We start from the raw sequence: 24,481 nt of genomic DNA, 5'->3' as shown, positions 1-24,481 counted from the left end.
GAATAGAGAAACCTCTTACAAAGACAACACCAGATCATCTACACACTTAAAGCAACTCCTGGCCAACTACACACTTGAAGCATCATCCATAGGCTGGTCTTTGATGAGCAAGAAACACTAAGCAGGGGGCTCCTGGGGGAAGCCAACCATGCAGAAGTGCACAGGAAACGGGAGCGATGCAAGCTCAAAGTGCATACTGTCCCCGAGCCAGGCCCCCGCGCTCACTTGAACTTGTTGTCCTCCGTTGGCTGGGTTTTCGGAGGGGATTCGAATCTCGCGTAGTCTTGATCGTACCATAGCTGATAGAAGTAGGTCTTCCCATCGTTCCCCTCCAGCAGGGACTCAGGATCCATGCCTCCCTTGGGAGATAAGAATGCGTGTCAGGCTGGGCACAGTGCCTCACGTCTGTAATCCCAGCTCTTTGGAAGGCTGAGCCAGGTGGATCACCTGAGGTCAGAAGATCGAGATCAGACTGGCCAACGTGGTGAAACCCCTTCTCTACTAAAAATACAAAAAAAAAAAAAAAAAAGTTAGCCAGGCCTGGTGGCGGGTGCCTATAATCCCAGCTACTTGGGAGGCCGAGGCAGGACAATCACTCGAACCCGGGAGGTGGAGGTTGCAGTGATCTGAGATCGCGTCATTGTACTCCAGCCTGGGCAACAAGAGTAAAACTCTGTCTCAAATTAAAAAAAAAAGAAAATCAGAACAAAACAATGCACATCAGCAGTAACCCTGCATGGCAAGGCAGAGGCTCGTGAGGGGCACCAGGCACTCACCTCCATGGCCCAGTTTTCAGAGGGAGCCTTGTAGATGACCCTCACTTTGCTGTGGATGTATGAAAGCTGCATGTCCTCACATTCGTCCACCAGGAACAGCTCCAGAGGGTCCGACGTGGCCCCAAGGACCGTGTCTGTCCCAGCACAGAACCAGTGGGCATGAAACATCTGCCCATTGCTGTTGTCCTCCCACAGTGCCGTGACCCTGGAATTGGAACACGGGCATGGGGAGAAAGTTCTAACTTGGCCAGAGAATGTGACTGCGTCTGTGCAGGGGAACTCATCCTTGAATCAGTTTTCATCTAGGGCAAAAAACTGCTGGTGCTGTTTTGGCAAAACAGGCTTGATGATGAGAAAGTGCACGCAGAAGTCAAGAAAAAAAACAATGCAAACCTTGCTAGATACAGCGGTTTTGATGAATCATCTGGAATAACAGAGACACAGTCCCCCACTTCCAGGGTTTCCGCATCAATGCACACCTTCTTATAGTAACTCTTCTTCCCGTCGGTCTGAAAAGGAGAGGATAAGTTCAGGGAGGATCATTTTGAGGGTCTTTGCTGGGCTTGACCAGCATGGTCCACTGTTACTTTATATAAGAACGTGACTCAATCTCATTAAGAAATCAATGAAGAGTTGTGGCTACAGAGAGCACCCTGTTCTACAAGGGTTTCGATAATAAATAAAAAATCAGAACATCCACCTTCCTTGGCTGGATGCTGCAGTCAAGGGCGTTCCCATCCCTCCCACCTCTGCTGTGCCACTCAGGTTCCAGCATTCAATTTTAACAGCACAGACCCCAACACCTCACCGTGGTCTATAAGGCCACAGTCTGACCCCTGACCCCTGTCTTGCCTGTCACCCCCTGGCGCAGGCCACTCCAGCTGCAGGGGCCTCCCTTTTTTCCAACAAGCTCAGCTGACTGCCACCTCAGCGCAGCATTCTCCTAGGTCTTCATGTGGCTAGCTCCTACCCCACCTTCTCCATCTCAACCCAGGTGTCACCTCTGAAAGGCCCTAGCCTCCTCCCCAGCCCCCACCCTGCAGAGGCACAAATGCCATGCACCAGTACCCATGTCTGTCCTCCCGCAGGGGCTGAGCCATGGCCCACGCAGCCAGCAGGTGGCAAGCCTCATGCTTACATGAACTGACTGCATCTTTAATTTACGGACATCAGACACACAACACCGAGGATACTCACTCCTCTCCCTCACATTGTGGTAAACAAACTGACCCTCAGAGAAGCTGATGACCACAGATGGGAGGCCATCTGCTGGTGCTCCAAAAACACCCACCCCAGGCCTGAGGGGGATGTGACAGCTCTCTTGAAAACAAGCTATGCGGGGCCAGGCATGGTGGCTCCTGCCTGTAATCCCAGCACTTTGGGAGGCTGAGGTGGGTGGATCAATTGAAGCCAGGAGTTCAAGAACGGTCTGGCCAACATGATGAAACCCAGTCTCTACTAAAAATACAAAAAAATTAGCCTGGCATGGTGGTGCATGCCTGTTATCTCAGCTACTCAGAACGCTGGGGCAGAAGAATTGCTTCAACCTGGAAGGCAGAGGTTGCAGCAAGCTGAGATTGCACCACCATACTTCAGACTGGGTGACAGAGCAAGACTCTCTCAAAACAATACAGAAAAACAAGCTATGAGGGCTCACCTGCCTGATGCCCCTAGAACTGTGTCAAATGTCCATTTTGGAACATGAGGAGAAATGAGTCTTGTGGCCACACAAAAATACCTTGCTGGTGCTGAGCCACAGAACATGGTCTTGGCCAGTCCTGCTCCTCTCAGGGATAAACAGGCAGGTTTCCGGTTGCCGGGGCTCAGGCTGCCCAAGAGGTCAGGTTGGCAAGATAATAGGAGGCAACCTGCTTATTGGGAGCATGGCAGTGAGCCGACCAAGGGGCTCCAAGGGTTACCTTAACGGCTTCTCCAACCCAAGAGATGCGATTCTTGTTCTGTTTCTTTTTCTTCCCCTGGTGCATTTTTTTGGGTGATGGCATCTCTGGGATGTTATCATCGACTTCCTCATCGTCATCTGCCTCCTTCATGGCCATATTGGGACACCTGCAATGTCACTGGTTATACCTAAGGCCACTTTTCTAAGTGAGACCCACCGGGGCTGTTTTCCTCCTAACAGGGACAGGCCCCGGAGACAATGCCTAATGAAGGAATCCTGCTGTTGTCCCACACATGGCAGGGCCCTTCTGCCTTGGTGAATCCACTATCAGCCAGCAAGTCCTCTGCCACGGGAGGAGGACTCGGCCTGACCTACCTCCGCTCTTGGCAAGCCTGCTTGCTCCGTCCACTGCCACCAAATTTAACCATGTCCTTGCAGGCTTTACACTTTCCACACTCAGGCTGCTGACACACCTGAAAAAAATGGCATTAAAAAGGCAAATTAGGGCCAAGCACAGTGGTTCATGCCTGTAATCCTAGCACTTTGGGAGGCCGAGGAGGCAGATCACTTAAAATCAGGAGTTCCAGACCAGCCTGGCAAAATGGTAAAACCCCATCTCTTCTAAAAATATAAAAATTATCCAGGTATGGTGGGGTGCACCTGTAATTTCAGCTACTTGGGAGGCTGAGGCAGGATAATTGCTTGAACCTGGGAGGTGGAGGTTGCTGTGAGCCAAAGATCACTGCACTCCAGACTGAATGACAGGAGCGAAACTCCGTCTCAAAAAAGGAAAAAAAAGGTGAATCACACAGCCCTTAGTAACAATTAACCATGAGACAAATAGTAAATTAAGACTTTTAGGCTGGGCATGGTGGCTCATGTCTGAACCGGTACACTGGGAGGCTAAGGCAGGTGGATCACTTGAATCCAACAGTTCAAGACCAGCCTGGGCAACATACTGGGATCCCATCTCTACAAAAGAATTAAAAATTAGCCAGGCATGGTGACAAATTCTTGTAGTCCCTGCAACTCGGGATGCTAAGGTGGGAGGATTGCTTAAGCTCAGGTGCTCAAGACCAGCCTAGGAAACATAGCAAAATCCCATCTACAAAATGTTTTTTTAAAAAATTATCTGGTCGGCCGGGCGCGGTGGCTCAAGCCTGTAATCCCAGCACTTTGGGAGGCCGAGGCGGGTGGATCACGAGGTCAAGAGATCGAGACCGTCCTGGTCAACATGGTGAAACCCCGTCTCTACTAAAACTACAAAAAATTAGCTGGGCATGGTGGCGCGTGCCTGTAATCCCAGCTACTCAGGAGGCTGAGGCAGGAGAATTGCCTGAACCCAGGAGGTGGAGGTTGCGGTGAGCCGAGATCGCGCCATTGCACTCCAGCCTGGGTAATAAGAGCGAAACTCCGTCTCAAAAAAAAAAAAAAAAAAAAAAAAAAAAAAAAAAATTATCTGGTCATGGTGGCGTGCACCTGTGTTCGCAGCTACTTGGGAGGCTGAGGTGGAGGATCACTTGAGCCCAGAAGGTTGAGGATGTAGTGAGCTACCAACATGCCACTGCACTCCAGCCTGGATGACAGAGTGAAACCCACCTCAACAACAACAAAAAAAAAAAAAAAAAGAAAAAATAAAAAGGAAAACTTAAAAATGTGCATATTTGGTTGGGTGCAGTGGCTCATGCCTCTAATCCTGGCAGTTCGGGAGGCCAAGACAGGAGGACCACTTGAAGCCAGGAATTTGAGACTAGGCAACACAGCAGGATGCTGTCTCTACAAGAAAAAAAAAAAAAAAGCAATATCCAACCTCATTAGAAGTATGATAGGTGAGTGAGAAATAAAATTCCCTTCCCATTCTCCAGATGGGCAAAGGTTAAGAAGCCAGATGGGCAGTATGAGGACACAAGAATGCACACTGCTTGAATGATAAGTTGGTAAAACCATTTTGGATAGAAATCTTGATCAAAGTTAAGAATATACACCCACAGCCTAGCAATACTACTTCTAAGCAGATACACTGATGAGAAGCTTTGCTCAAGGATGCTGCTGTATATTTATAATCCTGAAGAGGTGCCTATTATTGAGGAGTAAATTAGGATATTCATTTAATGAAATACTACAGAATACTTAAAATGAAATAACTAGATCTACCTGTGTCAACACATAACAGTTGTATAATTAAAAACAAAAGATTTAAGGGCCGGGCACAGTGGCTCACGCCTGTAATTCCAGCACTTTGGGAGGCTGAGGTGAGCAGATCACTTGAGGGCAGGAGTTCAAGACCAGCCCGGCCAACATGGTGAAATCCTGTCTCTACTAAAAATACAAAGAAACTAGCTGGGCATGGTAGCCCATGCCTGTAATCCCAGCTACTTGGGAGGCGAAGGCTGAGGCCGGATAGCTGCTTGAACCTGGGAGGTGGAGGGGCTGAGACTGCGCCACTGCACTCCAGCCTGAGCAACAGAGTGAGACTCTGTCTCAAAAAAAAAAAAAAAAAAAAAAAAAAGTGTTAACTGAGAAAAGAAAGAATGGCGAGGATATGCAGGCTCCTGTTAAGGGATGCCACGGGGATCAAAGGCAAAGGCCTGAAGCCAGTGTTCATCCAAAAGAAAATCAAGTGATAGGTATCAAATTTACCTGGTCTCTGGGTCATAGGACTAGGTTGGTTCCTTCTGAGGGAAGTAAATATAGATTTTTAAAACTCACAAAAAGGGAGGCCTCCTAAGGGCCTTAAATCTAAGTTGGACAAAGTGTCCACTTAGGTGTGAACTCCCCCTTAGCCCTCACACGGGACCCTTTGAACAGTGAGATGCAGGCACAGCAGAGCCACCCAGAAGCCAGGCTCTTCAGTGAAGGCCAGTGGAATTATCAGCAAAGCACCCAAGCACGCCTCTGTGGATATCTGTCTTATCGATATTCCATGAAGCATGCAGGGTCCTCCCAGACCACTAACTAATTTCTGTCTCAGGGGTCACATTTGAGCAGTCAGAGTCTCAAGCCACAGGGAGAAAGATGGAACCATCCACAGATCAGGCCAGAGGCTGGGCCGCTTTAGGGGAGCGGGAACCCCCACAGGCAAGGTTACCTCGCAGACGCCACACCGCCGGCGCTTAAAGGCATTCTCCTTGTCTTCTCTGTCATCCTTTTCAATTTGCTCTGAGAAGAAGGTGTCGAAGATCTGGTAGACCAGCTTGGTGGTGGTGGCTTTTGTGGGTCCCCTGTCCTTCTCCCTGGTAGAATGCCTGATGGTCTGCCGCCTCGCCTGGGCTCGCCTACAGGAGAGGTTCCAGCATCTCAGAGGACTGGGACAGAGGACGTGGGCCACGCTCTACCCTCCTGGTCCCTGGTCTTCACTCTCATCCCCGCCATGCCTTACCTCTGTCCCAGCGTGACTCCAGCCAGCTTGATCAGGTCCCGCATGCAGGGCGTCAGGAAGATGGGCTGCTCATCGCTGTCCCCAGCCTCGTCGTAACTCTCTACCTGCTCCACCACAAACTGTGCGTGTCGCAGGAGGGAGTCCTCCGTGAAGCGATTCAGGTTGAGGCCGGAAGGAGGAACCGTGGTCTTGAAAGACAGAACAGGTTTCTCTCATGCTTAAGCCAATCTGGCCTAGATCAAGCTGAAGGCAAGTTTCGGTGGGAATCCTGGATGGTGAGGAACCTCCATCTCTTACCTCAATCTTATTGATCAGATCCTCGTAGGTCGAGTCGGAATTGCTCTGCAGGAACTCCACCACTATCTTGCTGATGTAGATCTTCTCCTGCATCAGCCCAAATATGGGCGCATACTCAGGGCTGGGATCCATCAGAATGTACTCGGCGAACGCTGGGGTGAACAGAGGAGTTGTGAAAAAGGAATTGGAATCTGATGGCACCTATGGCGGCCACAGAGCAGGGAGGAGTCTACCAAGCTCACCCGACAATCTAAAAGTCATCCTGTACCCGAGTGTCAGAAACAGGCACAACATATCATAGCTGGCTCGTTCTGCAGGAGCCTGTCTTAGCCAGCCAGAGAATGAAGACTAGCTGAGTAGGCCTTCAACAAGCTCAACTCTGGTTTTTGGAATTCAGTCTGGGTTTGGATTGCAAGAATAAGACCTGCTCCTTTTTTGGGGGAATGAGGGGGTCGGAACAGAGTCTCGCTCCGTTGCCCAGGCTGGAGTGCTGTGGCATGATCTTGGCTCACTGCAACCTCCATCTCCCGAGTTCACGTGATTCTCCTGCTTTAACCTCCCAAGCAGCTGGGATTACAGGTGTGCGTCATCACATCTAGCTAATTTTTGTATTTTTAGTAGAGATGGGGTTTCATCACATTGGCCAAGTTGGTCTTGAATTCCTGGCCTCAAATGATCTGTCCGCCTTGGCCTCTCAAAATGCTGGGATTACAGGTGTAAGCCACTGCACCTAGCCAAGACCTGCTCTTATAACGAGAGTCTGTTCCAGAGCCAGTCATAACTGATACAAGAGGCTACCCCAACTGAACCCGCTAAAGTTCCCACACAGTCACATGGCATTCTGCAAGCCTGTTGAGAATTCCCACCAGAGCCCAGCCAAACCCCAGGAAGGAGAATACAAAGGCCCCCTTTTAGACCCCGGGCCAGCCTATGATGGGCCACACACTTACAGGTGCTGAAGCCAATGAGGGCCTTTTCACCTCCATCAAAGCCAGTGATCCACCATTCATTTATGGGGCCAAGATTTTTGCCATTAACACCACCTAGAGCAGAAAAAGAAAGTTTCCCCAAAGGAAATGGCCTAAGGGCTCTGACTCACATCTCAAACCCAGGAGGGTACAGAGGCCCTCCAAGTGCCCAGCTCAGCAGACATCCCATCAGCCAGGTCAGTGCTCCTCAGTAACCAGGGTGACTTGGCCTACAGCTGTTCCTGGCACAAAGTCTCATGCTCTAATTTTAAAAGGCAGTAGCTCCAGCTGAATATTGCTTTGTATGTTTCTATTTACATATGTGTGTGTATTATTATTATTTTTTTGTACAGGCAGGCTCTTGCTATGTTGCCCAGGTTGGTCTCAAACGATCCTCTGGCCTCAGACTTCTGAAATCCTTGAATTTCAGATGTGAGTCGCCATGCCTGGCTGTTTTTAAAGTGTACCCAAACATAATCCTGGACCATTCCACTTACCTTCAAGAGATGGGTCATCATCATAGATTGGTTTTGCTGAACCAGAAAAGAAGAGTTCGATATTCTTCTCGATGAGGCCAGTGTCGATGGGACACAGGTGACCATGCTTACAGTACACGCTAGACAGGAAACAAGGCACACGCTTACCAGCTAAGCCTTGAAGGCGGGTCACGGTGTAGAGTTCAGATCAGGTACCAGGAAATGAGACAATGCAAGTCCGACACTTACGGTTTGTTTTTGACACAGAGTCTTGCTCTGTCCCCCAGGCTGGAGTGCAGTGGCACGATCTTGGCTCACTGCAACCTCTCCACCTTCTAGGTTCAAGTAACTCTCCTGCCTCAGCCTTCTGAGTAGGTGGGATTACAGGCCCGTGCCACCATGCCCAGCTAATTTTTGTATTTTTAGTAGTGACAGGGTTTCACTATGTTGGCTAGGCTGGTTTCAAACTCCTGACCTCCAGTGATCCACCTGCCTTGGCCTCCCAAAGTGCTGGGATTACAGGTGTGAGCCACCGTGTCCAGCCCCGATGCTCATTTTTTGGTTGCAGAACACTAGATTAAGACAGTGTTATATCACCCGGAGTTTCTACCTTATTTTCCCACCCAAGCATCAAGGGTATGTGTGTTTGCAAGAGCAATACCAAGAGATCAGACTTACAGTGTGGGAAATAGTGGTTTCTAGAACTCTCCACTATGCTGCGCAGCCACCACCTCTATTCAGCTGCAGGACATTTCCGTCACTCAGACGTTAATAAAGCCTCATTCCCATTAAGCAGCATCTCTCCAGACTCCTCCCAACTGGCCCCTGAACCCTAACCCTCTGCAACCACCAATCTGCTTTATATATCTATGAATACTCTTATTTAAGATACCTTGTATATGGTTAATTTTATATCATATGAGTTAGATCTCAATTTAAAAAAGAAAGCAGGTTACAGAACAATGTGGAAAAAGGATGTGGGAGGGAAGGATTTCTGTCTCCTTTTGGGCATAAATCTCCAACACGGTGTGGGGGGCACCCTTGACATTTGGGAGCACGTTCCTTAGTGAAGACAAAGAGACCAGATGTCAAACTTAAGGAAAAAGGTGTGAACTGGGGGTTCTGCTCACGAACCTACTCATCTAGACACAAAGGCCACACCCCTTCCCAGCCGAAGGTGCTGGGTTATCCTCAGAGCCCCTATGTAGGGGTCTGCACAGGTGTCTGGACAACACCCCTCACACCACTCACTTAGCTTTGTGCCTTAGAGACCAGAAATGCTCAAACAAAAAACGAACACCTCCAGTGGAGCTCCCCTACTGTGTGCCAGGCATGGCAGACAGAAGAGATGGCAGTCCCGCCCTTAGGATGAAAAGCCCAGAAGAAGAGACAGACGGATAAAGACAGCGAGGGTCAACGGAGGGCCAACAGAGGAGGGGATCCTGCTCCCCACTGCACAGATGAGCCAGAGGCTCTCTTCATACAGGAGACACATAGGGGAGAGAAGCTCTAAATCCCAGGCGGGGGCAGGACCCACCAGTTCCCAGGCCGGACCCCACCCATGACTGGCTTCCATCTGCCACTTTCAGGTCAAGTACAGCAGTACGGAGAGTCCCTAAATAACCCAGGCAGTCCAGCTCCACTAGAGAGAAGGAATATGACTTCTGGGAACTGTCCCCCACGCCACCATCCCACCGTTCAGGAACGAATCTATGACAGACCTCAACTCAGGAAGGAAGCTGAGACACTCAGGCCTCTGACAGCCCCAGCCCCAGGCTCCCCTAAGTCTCTGTCCTGATGAAGGCCAGAGGCAGGCCCGACAGCATGCTTGCCAGCTCTGCCCACCACAGGACGCCTCACTCGCACCAACAAGAAGAGGTGTGTGGCCCTGCTTTGGGCCAGGCCTAGGGGGCTAGTGGTTGCTGGTAAACGCAACAACATCTCTATCTGGATCAGGATCCCAAAGAAGGAGAGGGAGGGGAGCCACCATCAGCCAAGCACAGGGAGCGTGTAGATGCCTTCCAAGCGGGTGCAGGAACTGCTGCTGGGGGTGCTTCCAACAGGGGCCCCCAAGGCACTCCCCCTCCCATTCACAGAGACAGAAAACACCACCCAGGCCTAAAAGGAGGCAGGGCCATTCCTGGAGCTGAGGCATTTCCCACAAAGAACAAAGTGAAGCCCTGGAGGGTAGCTGCACCCACAGGGAAAGGGAAAAAAAATAGGCCGGGAATGCCTGAGAGTCCTGGGCCTCTGCCCACTCAAGAGCTGAGGTGAGCCTTGGCGAAGGTATGGGCTGGACGCTCCAGGCACCCTCCCTCAGAGGACACTAAAGCCCTATGTGGGCCCCAACCCACCAACCACCACACCAGCCTTGCCATTCACCTTCCACAGCTGGCACAGGCCCCTCCGAGCCCTGGTACTCATGCCCCCTTCTACCTGGAGGGCCCCACTCTGCCATCCCCTGGGCTGCTTCTCTTGCAGGTCACCAAGGCCTTTACTGAAGTCATTGCCTCTCCTGTCTTAACAGAACTTATTCCTCCCACTCATTCTCTCTGCATGGCACCAGGCTTTTTAAATCTGTCATGGCTGTGACTACCTGACAGGTACCACGGAGCCAGCTCCATGAAGCAGAACCTGAGCAGCTACATCCATAACACCTAGATCACTGGTACCTAGCACAGAGCAGGCCTTCATCTCAGTGTGTGACCTTCAGGGTGTGGGCAGAATGGAAAGGTAATATATGTAGTATAAAAACCTAAAAACTAAACCAAAACAAAAAAGAACCAGCAAAGGTCTACTGTCCCTTCACCAGCTTTCCACAGTGGCTCTCTGAGACGGAGTCTCACTCTGTCACCCAGGCTGGAGTGCAATGGCACCATCTTGGCTCACTGCAACCTCCACCTCCCGAGTTCAAGAAATTCTCCTGCCTCAGCCTCCCGAGTAACTGGGATTACAGGTGCGCACCACCACCCTCGGCTACTTTTTGTATTTTTAGTACAGACAGGGTTTCACTGTGTTGGCCAGGCTGGTCTCTAACTCCTGACCTCAAGTGATCTGCCTGCCTCAGCATCCTGAAGTGCTGGTATAGGAGTGAGCCACTGCGTCCAGCCCTCCACATTGGCTCTTAACCAAGAAGTGTTAGCTTAAGACATGTTGTAGGTCAGGCACTAAAAGATGTCACCAGAATCATAAGCCCATAGGGGCCTCTGGGGAAGTGCCTCCTCCCACAAAGCAAACATGCACACCAAAGTGCAGTTACCTGAAGCACGTTAGTTTGTGTTGGGGAAGCGCCTCGTAACTCTCAAAGCCGGACTCGTTGGCGTCAAAGATGGACAGCTTCTCATTTGTCAGCATCTGCGGCTCATCCACCTGAAGGACATGGGGCTGGTGAGCAGAAGGACAAGGGACGGGCGGTGGAAGGCTGGGAAGAGAGCTGCACGTACCGCATCTGGTGGGTGCTGCCCATATTTGAGGTCGGGGTCATCCAGGTACTGACCGCACTGAATGCACTTGGGAGGGTGGGTCTGTAGGAGCAGGAACACAGATGACGGCGCTCAGAAAGCCGCTCCCAGCCACCTCGTGAGCACCGCCACCAGCTTTATTCCCATCCAGGCATGTACCTTAGAGCTGACTACTGTTTTGGTGCGAGCCATTTTTTTCTCTGTCCTGGGGGAAAAAGCACAAGATCATTTAATTGTTTCAGAAAATATCAACATCGCCCCTGTGAGGTTTCTGCCTGAGGCACCTGGCACAGGGAGGCCCTGTCTGCTGTGAGGCCCAGGTACGAGGTCACAGTGGTTCTTCGCCACAAGGCCGTCCTGCCTGACGCAGCTTGGTCCCATGTTCACCAACCCAATCCAAAATGAGCCTAAAGTTGCTCCCCAAGGTTGCTCTGGCAATTACTAAAACCCCTTCCCTTTTCTTCTAGAACCATAATTTTAACATTACCATCAGCTTTGGATAATGCCAGGAATAAATTCTTACGGTTCTTTGGGGGTCGTTTTGCGTCTCTTCTCCTCCTGCAGGGAAAACAGGAGTAAAGGATACAAGAGCGTTTTACGCCCAGATAGTGCTTTGGTCTTAAGAACTTTGTGTATGTGATTATCATAAAACAGACAGATGGGGAGGGAGGCAGTGAGAGGACCAGCAGGTGTGCTCTTACTCACTCCACCACCTGAACTTGTATAATCAAAAATCTTATAGCCAGGCCTGGCATGGTGGCTCATGCCTGGAATCCCAGCACTCTGGGTGGCCAAAGCACACAGATCATTTAAGGTTGGAAGTTCCAGACCAGCCTGGCCAACAGGGCGAAATCACGTCTCTACTAAAAATAAGATTAGCCAGACATGATGGTGGGCACCTGTAATCCCAGATACTCAAGAGGCTGAGGCAGAAGAATGGCTTGAACCCAGGAGGAGGAGGCTGCAGTGAGCCAAAATCCTGCCACTGTACTCCAGCCTGAGGGCAGAGCAAGACTCCATCTCAAAAAAACACAAACAAACCAACCAAAAAAAACCACATTAGATGGGAAGCTGAGAGGACTTTGTGGATGGGTCAGGCGGACAGTACATTAACTCAACAATCAGTTTCACCAAGAAAGACAACTGTGCTTCCTGTGTGATGCAGAACACACACAGCACTATTTCAAAAGTTCTATAGAGAACAACAACAAAGCATGTGCTCAAGCAGCCTGCAGCAGACGGGGCTACAGGGAGACGTGACAGGCAAAGTCCAGAACCCCAGAAACTACAGATAACCTTCCACAAGTTACAAGTATATGAAGGTGTGGGAGAACTACAGATGAAACATTTAGGGTACTTCTCAACCAAATCCATTATATAAACCTTGTTTGGGTCCTGATTCAAATAAAATGTCAAAAACAAACAGGCCAGGCACAAGTGGCCCATGCCTGTAATCCCAGCACCTTGGGAGGCCAAGGCAGAAGGATCACTTAAGGCCAGAAGTTCAAGACCAGCCTGGGCAACATGAAAAATAAAGCAAAAGAAAAATAAGGCCTTTACCTTTTCATCCTCATCTTTTTCATCAGAAATCTGTGGACTTGCTTTTTCAGGTTCTTTTTCTTCAGGCCTCCGTTTGGCAGCTCTGCAGGTGAACAGATACACAGCAAGTAGCAGCTTAGAAACACTAACCACATCACCAACTAACACGGAAAATGACAAACTAATGCCTCCCCAGGGGAAAGCAAGATACCCATGGGAGCCCTACAGGCACACTGCCGGCTTGTCATCCTGAGATGAGGCCTTCAGAGGCCCCAGGGTCCCTGCACCTGTCTACGTCACCACAGGTTTCTAGAACAGGCATTTATTTTATTTATTTATTTATTTTGAAACAGTTTCACTCCTATCATCCAGGCCAGAGTGCAGTGGCACAATCTTGGCTCACTGCAACCTCTGCCTCCTGGCTTCAAGCGATTCTCCTGCCTCAGCTTCCCAAGTAGCTGAGATTACAGGCGCCTGCCACCACACCCAGCTAATTTTTGTATTTTTAGTAGAGACAGCGTTTCACCATGTTGGCCAGGCTGGTCTCAAACTCCCAACCTCAGGTGATTCACGCCTCAGCCTCCCCAAGTGCTGGGATTACAGGCGTTAGCCACCACACTCAGCCTAGCACAGGCCTTCTGCTGGTTTAGACGACACAAAGGCACAAGCATTTTAACCACTTACAGATCTTTGGGTTGACTTCTGTGCTTCTTCTCATCCTAAGAGAAAAATAGAAGCGAGGTAGAGAGATGAAGAAGGGAAAAAATTAGTTTCTGAGCCAGAGTGAGACAAAATGCAAACAGCAAAAATTACAGGTTATGGATCCCAGCACTGTGGAACTGGAGGACAGGCAGGCCTAGGAAGATCTACTGGGTACACAGGAGGCTTCACTTCCCCCACTTAGTTTCCTACCGGATACAAACAAGCGAGCACTAAACCACCTCCTAGACTAGGGCTTGGCAAACTGTTTTTGAAAGAGCCACAGGATAAGTATTTTCAGCTTTGCCGACCACATGGTCTGTGTCAGGATGATCGGTCTCTGCCACAGTAGCACAACAGCACCCACAGGCAAAATGTAAATGAAAAGCATGGCTCTGTTCCAATAAAACTTTATTTACAGGCTGTGTGCAGTGGCGTGCACCTGTAATCCCCGCACTTTGGGAGGTTAAAGTGGGAGGATTGCTTCAGGCCAGGAGCTCGAGGCCAGCCTGGGCAACACAGTGAGACCCCGTCTCTACAAAAAAATAATTTCTTTTTTTGAGATGGAGTTTTGATTTTGTTGCCTAGGCTGGAGTACAATGGCATGATCTCGGTTTACTGCAACCTCTGTCTTCTGGGTTCAAGCTCTTCTCCTGCCTCAGTCTCCCAAGTAGCTGGGATTACAGGCACACACCACCATGCCCAGCTAATTTTGTATTTCTAGTAGAAATGAAGTTTCACCATCTTAGCCAGGCTAGTCTCGAACTCCTGACCTTAACTGACCTTCCTTCCTCAGCCTTCCAAGGTGCTGGGATTATAGGCATGAGCCACCATGCCGGCCCTCACATCCCTTTCTACCAGGAGGCAAAAGTGCTGGCAGTGTGAGCACAGGCCCCTGCCAGTTTCTGATAGAGGGCAAGGAGTAATGTGATTAGGCAACTAAGCTTTCTCCAGTCTGAAGGGATCCCAGGCAAGTACCAACAGTAAGGTGACCAATATCTGGACAGAAGAGGTGAGGGACAGTAAGGCGTCACAGTGGGAGCCTGGAGGCAATACCAAAGTTCCCCTGCTATGGGGTGAGGATGGAGGCCCATTGGCGGCCAGGTCAGAAGTCAGGGTACTGGCCACCCACCAAGCCCATAACTTTGGGCTCCACTCCCTAGAACACAACAGGCAGAAACCCATAGAGACCCTCTTGGTGTCTTCAGCCTCTCTTAGATAGGGATGCGCCGCCTCTCGCCTCCCCCACCCACCAATGACCTAGCTCCCTTCCCTAGCGTTCAGGCAGGAGAGCCTGCAGCCCACCTGGCCGTCCTGTACTTTGACAGAGGCCCAGCTGTGCTCCACATGACACTTTAGGGTTTAAATGTATGCACTTGGCTGAACTAGACTGGGGAGGCTGGCAGGGGGAGAGCTAGTCTCAGATAAAGGTAGGAGGCTGGTAAAAAAATCGAGGTGTGGCTGACAAGTGCGTCAGAGCTGACATGTATCAAGGCTTCTCGGCAATTAGGCCTCAAGAGAGTATGATTCACACACGTCTCAGCCCAGGCGCACACAGACCCTCTCTAGGGCAAATGAGAGGACAACTGTGTTCACTGGGCATCGGGCACAGGGATGTAGCCACAAATCCCAGCCCCCAGACAGAGAAAAAGAATCTGGACGGCCCCATGGAGCCTGGGTGGATGGGGCTGGACTTGAACCCAGAGCCCCATCCTGCAACCTCCCGCCCAACCGAACAGGAGCAGAAGAATAAGGGGGAGTTCAGAAACAAAGATCCCACCCTTACTTTCTCCTCTCCATCTTCATCCACATCAGCATACATGCCTGCCCTGGCTTCTCTGTCCGGCTCCTCCTTCCATTTTTGTTTGGGTGTTCTATCATAGAAGACAACACACGCACAGGCTTGGTCAGCTCGGGGACCCTGCACCGGGACCAACAGGCTCCCAGGGCTGACAGAGGCTCCCCTCCAGGTTCAGAGGACAGGTGGCCTCTTCACTGCAGGAAACTGAGGGCATTTACTACTACTTCAGGACTCATGGTCCTCAGGAACACCTTCAACACCCCACCTAAATGTTGGTCAGAGATGCTAGTGGTTTAATGCAAAAAACAGACAAGGGAATGCCCTGATTTCTGTGGCCTGATGGGAACCCGGCCTGCAGTGGAGGAAGACTCATGACTGGCCTGCCCAGGTTTAGCAGAGCTGGGCTGATGTGCGATCTGTCAGTCAGTGACTAGACAGCTGACTACACATGGGTCTGAGTCTTCACCTCTCCCTCTGCCATGGCCCTGCCGCTCAGGTGGGGTATTCTGCCCACCTCTGGATTCAGGCTTAGTCTCAACATCTGCTTCAGCTAATTGTTTTTTTTTTTGTTTTTTTTTTTTTCCCCCGAGATAGAGTCTTGCTCTGTCACCCAGGCTGGAGTGCAGTGTTATGATCTCAGTTCACTGCAATCTCCACCTCCCTGGTTCAAGTGATTCTCCTGCCCCAGGCTCCCAAGTAGCTGGGACCATGTACCACCATGCCTGGCTAATTTTTTTGTATTTTTAATAGAGACCATGTTGGCCAGGCTGATCTTGAACTCCTGACCTCAAGTGATCTACCTGCCTCAGTCTCCCTAACTACTGGGATTATAGGTGTGAGCTATTGCACCTGGCCCAATTTTTTTTTCAACAGTGGTTTGAAAAAGTGCTACTTTCACTTTTGCCCTCGTGCCCTTGCACAGCCACAAGCGTCTATCCAGGCTGGCCAAGTAGTGAAGGCAGAGGTAGGTCAGCCCAGCCGCCCCCATTAAGCCAGCTCAAGATCAGTCAACAGCCACCAAGCCGCAGACAGGCAAGCTTGACAAATGCACACTGTTCTAGGCCTCTGGCCTTGGGGCCATTTGTCACACAGCATTTTCACGGCGATAGGTAACTGACACAGCTGCTCACTCGATGGCCTTTCACTACCACACGACACACAGCTGTGTGACCAACCCTGAGGAGGGCCCAGTGGTCAGGAGGAACAAAATCGAAGACAAAGTCACCCTGTAATCCCAGCAGTTTGGGAGGCTGAAGGAGGAGGGTCACCTGAGGTCAGGAGCTCAAGATCAGCCTGACCAATATGGCGAAATGCTGTCTCTGGATTCAGGCTCAGTCTCAACATTTGCTTCAGCTAATTGTTTTCTCTTTTTCTTTTGAGATGGAGTCTCACTATGTCGCTCAGGCTGGAGTGCAGTGGTGTGATCTTGGCTCACTGCAATCTCCACCTCCCAGGTTCAAGTGATTCTCCTACGTTGGTCTCCCAAGTAGCTGGGACCACAGGCATGCTCCACCATGCCCGGCTAATTTTTTTGTACTTTTATTTTTAAGTGTTATTTTTAAATTTAGTATTTTTAAATATTAAATATTTGTGTCTTTTTATTTTTAATTTGTATTTTGTATTTTTGAAAACAAAAATTAGCTGGGTATGGTGGTATGTGCCTATAGTCCCAGTTACTTAGGAGGCTGAGACAGTAGAATCGCTTGAGCCCGGGAGGTAGAGGTTGCAGTGAGCCAAGATCACGCCACTGCACACCAGCCTGGGTGACAGAGCGAGATTCCTTCCCAAAATAAAGTTACAATTAAAGAAGCTAACTTCAGCCCTCACTGCAGGGCAGTCTCGCCTTTCACAAGTAGAAGTTGCCCAAATAAGAGGTGTATAATTAGTGCCCATTGTTCCACACCAACACGTTACTTTACCAGAATACTTAGGCTAGCAATTCAGTTTCACAACATAAAACACAAAGGCAGGTTCGCTGTACTTACAGTTCTTTGGTTTGACTCCGGAGTCTCTTGTCTTCCTAAGTTGGGGGGAAAAAAGACAAGTTAATTTTTTTTTATTTTGTTTGGATCTATTAAAGTGTCCTATGGAAATAAAACACCTGAACTTATCCTAGAGTCCAGTGGTGGGAGTAAAGACAGTCTACCAGCCAGGCACAACGGCTGACACCTGTCCTCTCAGAACTCTGGGAGGCTGAAGTGGGAGGATCACTTGTGCCCAGGTGTTCAAGACAGCACTTTTCTTCGTCAGTGGGGTAAGTAGATAGGAAATGAAACTTTTAGAAAGGAGATACTACAACACTGCTATTTAAGTATTTTTACTTCAAAATTCTTCTGCCACCTGTCATCAGTAAGTGTTGATGGCCTCACAGAAAGTACCCTTATTACAGATCTCCACTTTCCATATAAAGGAATGAAGTAGGATGGCCCAATCTGGAAAGTAGCTCCAACACAACACCACATCCAGTGAGACTGCATTTATTCATTTATTTATGAGATGGTGCCTCACTCTGTCACCCAGGCAGAGGGCAGCGGTGCAATCTTGGCTCACTGTAACCTTTACCTCCTAGGTTCAAGCAATTCTCCTGCCTCGGCCTCCCAAGTAGCCGAATTTACAGGTGCACACCACCATGCCCGGCTTATTTTTTATTTTTGGTAGAGATGGGGCCAGACTAGTCTTGAATCCAAGTGATCTATTCACTTCAGTCTCCCAAAGTGCTGGCATTACAGGCATGAGCCACCACACCCAGCCTGAGGCTGCATTTAAAGAACCAGACATGGCCCAGCATGACGGCCCACACTTCTAATCCCAGCACTTTGGGAGGCTGAGGTGGGTGGATCATGAGGTCAAGAGAGCGAGACAATCTTGGTCAACATGGTGAAACCCTGTATATATTCAAAATACGAAAATTAGCTGGGTGTGGTGGCGGGCGCCTGTAATCCGAGTTACTCAGGCGGCTGAGGCAGGAGAATCACTTGAACCTGGGAGGCAGAAACTGCAGTGAGCCAAGATAGCACCACTGCACTCTAACCTGGTAACAAAGCAAGACTGTCTCAAAAACAAAACAACAACAACAAAACTAGATACATCTTGCCATAGAAGAACCAGGCAAATCAAATCCGACCCTTGGAAACTCTCCATGTGGTAATTTGGGAAGAGATCACAAAGGTTGCTGGTATTAAGACACACATGGCAAACCTTCCTACTGCCAGAAAGAGATCCTGCGAGTGTGCCTAAAGGTGAGCGATTTCAATCTTGCCCCAGGTTCCTTCTTTGGGGGGTGGTGGTTGAACTAGCCCATTAGGACTGCTTGTTCTGAAACGAACTCCAGGTATGCACTGATTGCAACTGCTGTCTAATTTAACTAGAATCAGGGTAGGAAAGGTGATCAATGAAAGACCAACCTCGGCTGGGTGCGGTGACTCACGCCTGTAGTCCTAGACTCTGGGAGGCCAAGGTGGGTGAACTCCTGAACCTGAGGTCAGGAGTTTGAGACCAGCCTAGCCAACATGGCGAAACCCCGTCTCTACTAAAAATACAAAAATGAGTCAGGCGTGGTGGCAGGCTCCTGTATTCCCAACTACTCGGGAGGCTGAGGCAGGAGAATGGTTTGAACTTGGGAGGCAGAGGTTGCAGTGAGCCAAAATCCCACCACTGTATTCCAACATGAGCAACAAGAGCAAAACCGTCTCCAAAAAAAATAAAAAATTGCATTATCTTAGTTGATTCCCCAATGGACAGCTATCCTTTATCAGCCTCCTGAGAAAGGTACTCACTACCCACCCAAGTTGGTAAGTAACTTCTAGTCTTTTTTTTTTTTTTTTTTTTTTTTTTTTTTTTTTTTTTTTTTTTTTTTTTTTTTTTTTTTTTTTTTGAGACAGTCTTCCTTTGTCACCCAGGCTGGATTGCAGTAGGGTAAAAATGGCTCACTGCATCCTCAACCTCCTGAGCTCAGGTCATCTTTCTGCCTCAGCCTCCCAAGACACTGGAACTACAGGCACGTTACATGCTGCACACTCCACCACACCAGGCTAAGTTTTGTATTTTTTGTAGAGACAGGGTCTCACTACATCATCCAGGCTAGTCCTGTACTCTGAGCTCAAGTGATCCACCCACCTCGGCCTCCCAAAGTGCTAGGATTTAGGCATGAGCCTCTATGCCCGGCCCTTAGGCATTTAAAAGAAAAAAACAGGATTCAACATCTGTATTGCTTAGAACCTTAGATGCTCAGATTTTACAAAAAAGATGGGGGACTGGGGAAAGAGCTGGTCTGACTTCACAGAGAAAAATGCAATTTTATGTCTGGATGATGCTAAAGAATTTTAGCACCTCCTACGTCTGATAATTAGATCTTCACCAAGATCTCATCAGCCAGAGAAGCAAGTGGGCGAGGTGACAGACTGAAACTCTGACTAGTTGATTAAGTAGCAAAGGTTGGCCAGTGTGGCGGCTCATGTCTGTAATGCCAGCACTTTGATTGCTGAGGCAGACAGATCATTCAACGTCAGGAGATTGAGACCAGCCTGGCCAATGTGGTGAAACCTCGTCTCTATTAAAAATACAAAAATTAGCCAGGCGTGGTGGTGGGTGCCTATAGTCCTATCTACCCGGAAGGCTGGGACATGAGAATCATTTGAACCTGGGAGGTGCAGGTTGCAATGAACCGAGATCGCACCTCTGCACTCCAGCCTGGGTGACAGAGCGGGAAACTGTCTCAAAAATAAAACAGTAACATACAATAAAATACCACAAAAAAGTAGCAAAGGTTCTCACTATCACAACCTCATAACCCACCTTCCATGTAGAAAACAACGAAAAAACAAGTTTGAAAAGTGTTTTAGGCGGGGCGCAGTGGCTCATGCCTGTAATCCCAGCACTTTGGGAGGCCAACGTGGGTGTATCACCTCAAGTCAGGAGTTTGAAACCAGCCTGACCAAAATGGTGAAATCCCATCTCTACTAAAAATACAAAATTAGTCAGGTGTGGTGGCAGCCACCTGAAATCCCAGCTACTCAGGAAGCTGAGGCAAGATAATCACTTAAACCCAGGAGGTGGAGGTTGCAGTGAGCCAAGATCATGACATTGCACTCCAGCCTGGGCGACAGAGCAAGACTCCGTCTCAAAAAAGAAAAGAAAAATTAGCACCTCCTATGTCTGAAAATTAGATCTTTACAAAGATCTTGTCAGCCAGAGAAGCAAGTGGGCAAGGTAACAAACTGAAGCTCTGTGACTAGTTGATAAACTAGCAAAGGTTGGTCAGTATGGTGGCTCATGCCTGTAACCCCAGCACTTTGGTGGCTGAGGCAGGTGGATCATTTGAGGTCAGGAGTTCGAGACCAGCCTGGCCAACATCGTGAATCCCTGTCTATACTAAAAATACAAAAATAAACTGGGCGTGGCAGTGGGCACCTGTAGTCCCAGCTACTCGGGAGGCTGGGACATGAGAATCACTTGAAACTGGGAGGCGGAGGTTGCAGTGAGCTGAGATTGTACCTCTGCACTCCAGCCTGGGTGACAGAGCAGGAGACTATCTCAAAAAAACAACCCCCCCCACACACACAGAAAATAAAATAAATACCACAAATAAGTAGCAAACATCCTCACTATCACAACCTCATAACCCACCTTCCATGTAGAGAACCACCAAAAAACAAGTTTGAAAAGTATTTTAGCCAAAGTCAAGACCATTTCGATCACTGGCAAAAGCCATCTTGTTCCTCCACGTTCCCCATACCCTGTCCCTGCGTTCTGAAAAGAAATTGGGATGGTATAGAATTAAAGGAGAATTAACAAACTTGGAGGTGACAGAACTTTACTTTTTCATCTCTTTCTTCTTCCTTTTCAGTGCATGTTCCTGGTTTTACTCTTTCGGGTTCTTCTGCAGGAAGTGGTCTAGCAACTCTGTCAAGCAAAACAGACCCCAAGTGTGAATGCCAAGAGCCTCCCCACAGAAGCTGTTCTTATAAAGCTCCTCTTTCCTACCCCCAAAAGCAACCTTCATTATCTCAGGAGCCCTAACAGAAACATACTTATTTAACATTCAGTAATTGATACAATTTTTACATATGGTTCCAATGTCAGCCATCCTCAATTCACTCCTTCCAAGGAAAGAGGAGAATTCAAATTCAATCTAAACACTAATGATCTGACCCCCAATTCAACATCCTTAATGAGGATATGGTTGCCACGGAAACTCACGATAAAGCTCTTTTTAAACTTTTTTTTTTTTTTGAGACGGAGTCTTGCTCTATCGCCCAGGCTGGAGTGCAGTGGTATGATCTCGGATCACTGTAGCCTCTACCTCCTGGGTTCAAGCAGTCCTCCTGCTTCAGCCTCTGGAGCAGCTGGGATTACAGGCACCCACCACCACACCCAGCTGATTTTTGTATTTTTAGTAGAGACAGGGTTTCTACTAAAGACTATGTTGGTCAGGCTGATCTTAAACTCCTGACCTCAAATGATTAGCTTGCCTCAGTCCCTCCAAAGTGCAGGGATTCCAGGCATGAGCCACTGTGCCCGGCCTTAAACTTTCTGAAACAGCAATTTTGTGATCAAGATTACACAACTCTTAGAAAAAGAAAAGTATAGTAACTATTCTTACCGTTCTTTGGATGTAACTCTACGCCTCTTCTCATCCTGTGTGGAGGGAAAGGAAGAAAAACAAAAAAGGTAAGAATACTGGTTTCAAGGGAAGATCAACACCACAATGTGAATTGAAATATTAACATATTTGACACAGTTATAACAAGAGTGGAAAAGGAGGGGGCTTGGGTCTTGGGGAGAAGACCTGGGAAACTCTTACTCCGGTATTAATGCCCTACCAATCCCAAAACAAAGGCAGTTCCGAGAAGTAGGCAGGCACACTGCCCATCACTAGAGTTTGCCTAATGATACGACATAAGAGAATCAAAGATTCTCCATCTTGTGTCAGGAATCTGTTTATCTATTTAAAGACCAGTCTGGACAACATGGGGAAACCCCAAATCTACAAAAAATAGAAAAATTAGCTGAGTGCCATGCGCCTGTAGTCCCAGCTGCTCGGGAGGCTGAGGTGGGAGGATTGCTTGGGCCCAGGAGGTTGAGGCTGTAGTGAGCCATGACTGCGCCACTGCACCCCAACCTGGGTGGCAGAGTGAGACCTGTCTCAAAAACAAAAAAAAACAAAAAAACCGGTAATCCCCACACTTTGGGAGGCCAAGATGGGTGGATCAGTTGATGTCAGGAGTTTGAGATCAACCTAGCCAACACAGTAAAACCCTATCTCTACTGAAAATATAAAAATTCGCTGGGCGTGGTGGCACATGCTTGCAGTCCCAGCTACTCAGAAGGGCTGAGGATGGAGAATCGCTTGAACCTGGGAGGCGGAGGGAGCAGTGAGCCAAGATCATGCCATTGCACTCCATCCTGAGCGACAGAGTGAGACTCTACATCAAAAAAAGCTTAAAAGAAAAAAATCTGGCCAGGCACGGTGGCTCATGCCTGTGATCCCAGCACTTTACATGGCCAAGGTAGGCAGATCACTTGAGCTCAGGAGATCGAGACCAACTTGGGCAACATGGTGAAACCCCATCTCTACTAAAATACAAAATATTAGCTGGGCGTGGTGGTGGGTGCCTATAATCCTAGCTACTCAGGAGACTGAGGCAGGAGAATTGCTTGAGCCTGAAAAGTGGAGGCTGCAGTGAGCCATGATCACACCACTGCACTCCAGCCTGGGTGATAAGAGCAAAACCTGGTCTCAAAAAAAAAAAGTTAGAATACATATACATACATATACATATATATATATAACACGTATGTATATAAGACTGTCTTCAGACTTGAGCTATGACATCAATTCTCCCAGGCTTCTACCTTGCCCCGCGGACTTCAAATTTACCAGCTTTCACAATCTTGTGAGCCACTTCCTCAAAATACATGTCTCTCCTCATAAATATATACTCCAACTATGTACCCACAAAAATAAAATAAAATTATATATACGTACGCACATACACGTGCATATGTATAAACGTATCTATCCATCTGTATACACGCATATACATTCGATTGGTCCCATCTCTCTGGAGAGCTCTAGCTAGACAGGGTTTTTACTTGAACAGACCACATATGAGGTCACAATCAAATACACCAAGTTCAGCTGGAGTCAGGAAATGTAAGTTCCAGCCCTACCTTGTCTTTGTCTTCTTCCTTGATGGACTGGTCCAATTTGGCTCTTTCAGACTCTTCCTGAGGTTTCCGTTTGGCAGGGCTGTCACACACAGTGAGGCCAACCATTAGCGTACAAGACCCTAGACCTCCAGCGAGCCTGGAGTGACTGACAGGCCTCCTTCCTCAATGCACTCCCTTAGGGACAGTTCAGGGCATGGATGCCTTCTCTCCCAGCAAGGGCCCTTGTTCACCAGGATGTTGAAAGATGCTTCGGGTTTTTTTTTTTTATATATATTTTTAAAGACACAGCTGCAGTTTTGTTGCTCAGGCTGGAGTGCAAAGATGTGATCTTGGCTCACTGCAACCTCTGCCTCCCAGGTTCAAGTGATTCTCCTGCCTCAGCCTCCCCAGTAGCTGGGATTATAGACATGTGCACCACTCTCAGCTAATTTTGTATTTTTAGTAGAGGCAGGGTTTCTCCATGCTGGTCAGGCTGGTCTGGAACTTCTGACTCAGGTGATCCATCCGCCTCTGCCTCCCAAAGTGCTGGGTTACAGGTGTGAGCCACCACGCCTGGCACGAGGCTTCAGATTTAAAGTTTCTCTGAATGATGGGCTTAGAATGCTGTCTTGTCATCTTGCAAGTCCTAAGAAATCACGGGTTTCAGAACTGACCAACAGCTGCTGGTGTCAGAGAAGAGGCGTTACACACCTCTCTGATGGAGAGACACAGTACCATCCATAAAGTCAGCCTCAGACCGGGCACAGTTGCTCACGCCTGTATTTCCAGCACTCTGGGAGGCCAAGGCAGGTGGATCACCTGAGTTCAGGAGTTTCAGACCAGGCTGGCCAACATGGTAAAACCCTGTCTCTACCAAAAGTACAAACGTAAGCCAGGGTGGCAGGTACTTTTAATCCCATCTACTCAGGAGGCTGAGGCAGGAGAATTGCTTGAACCCAGGAGGTGGAGGTTGCAGTAAGCCGAGATCATGCCACTGCACTCCAGCCTGGGCAACAGTGCAAGACTCCGTCCCT

The 24,481-nt window shown here is 48.8% G+C and overlaps 1 protein-coding gene across 2 annotated transcripts in view; it reads right to left on the bottom strand.

Annotated features, from left to right (window-relative positions):
- DNMT1 (DNA methyltransferase 1) overlaps positions 1–24,481 on the bottom strand; it is a 53,887-nt gene that overhangs the window by 14,420 nt on the left and 14,986 nt on the right. For both annotated transcript variants that reach the window (XM_017499994.2, XM_017499995.1), the window contains 21 exons: positions 23,469–23,547; positions 21,898–21,932; positions 21,113–21,197; positions 17,282–17,316; positions 15,282–15,369; positions 13,481–13,515; positions 12,818–12,899; positions 11,781–11,815; positions 11,417–11,462; positions 11,240–11,320; positions 11,056–11,165; positions 7,818–7,936; positions 7,303–7,395; positions 6,353–6,504; positions 6,056–6,243; positions 5,765–5,951; positions 3,052–3,149; positions 2,696–2,843; positions 1,170–1,285; positions 777–981; positions 226–359 (listed from right to left, as the gene is read on the bottom strand). In XM_017499994.2, coding sequence (XP_017355483.1) covers positions 226–359; positions 777–981; positions 1,170–1,285; positions 2,696–2,843; positions 3,052–3,149; positions 5,765–5,951; positions 6,056–6,243; positions 6,353–6,504; positions 7,303–7,395; positions 7,818–7,936; positions 11,056–11,165; positions 11,240–11,320; positions 11,417–11,462; positions 11,781–11,815; positions 12,818–12,899; positions 13,481–13,515; positions 15,282–15,369; positions 17,282–17,316; positions 21,113–21,197; positions 21,898–21,932; positions 23,469–23,547 — 2,151 coding nt within the window. The remainder of the gene's footprint in view (positions 1–225; positions 360–776; positions 982–1,169; positions 1,286–2,695; positions 2,844–3,051; positions 3,150–5,764; positions 5,952–6,055; positions 6,244–6,352; positions 6,505–7,302; positions 7,396–7,817; positions 7,937–11,055; positions 11,166–11,239; positions 11,321–11,416; positions 11,463–11,780; positions 11,816–12,817; positions 12,900–13,480; positions 13,516–15,281; positions 15,370–17,281; positions 17,317–21,112; positions 21,198–21,897; positions 21,933–23,468; positions 23,548–24,481) is intronic.

Source organism: Cebus imitator, unplaced genomic scaffold, assembly GCF_001604975.1.
Source record: "Cebus imitator isolate Cc_AM_T3 unplaced genomic scaffold, Cebus_imitator-1.0 Scaffold263, whole genome shotgun sequence".
NCBI lineage: Eukaryota > Metazoa > Chordata > Mammalia > Primates > Cebidae > Cebus > Cebus imitator.
This window is presented reverse-complemented; position numbering and strand designations above follow the sequence as displayed.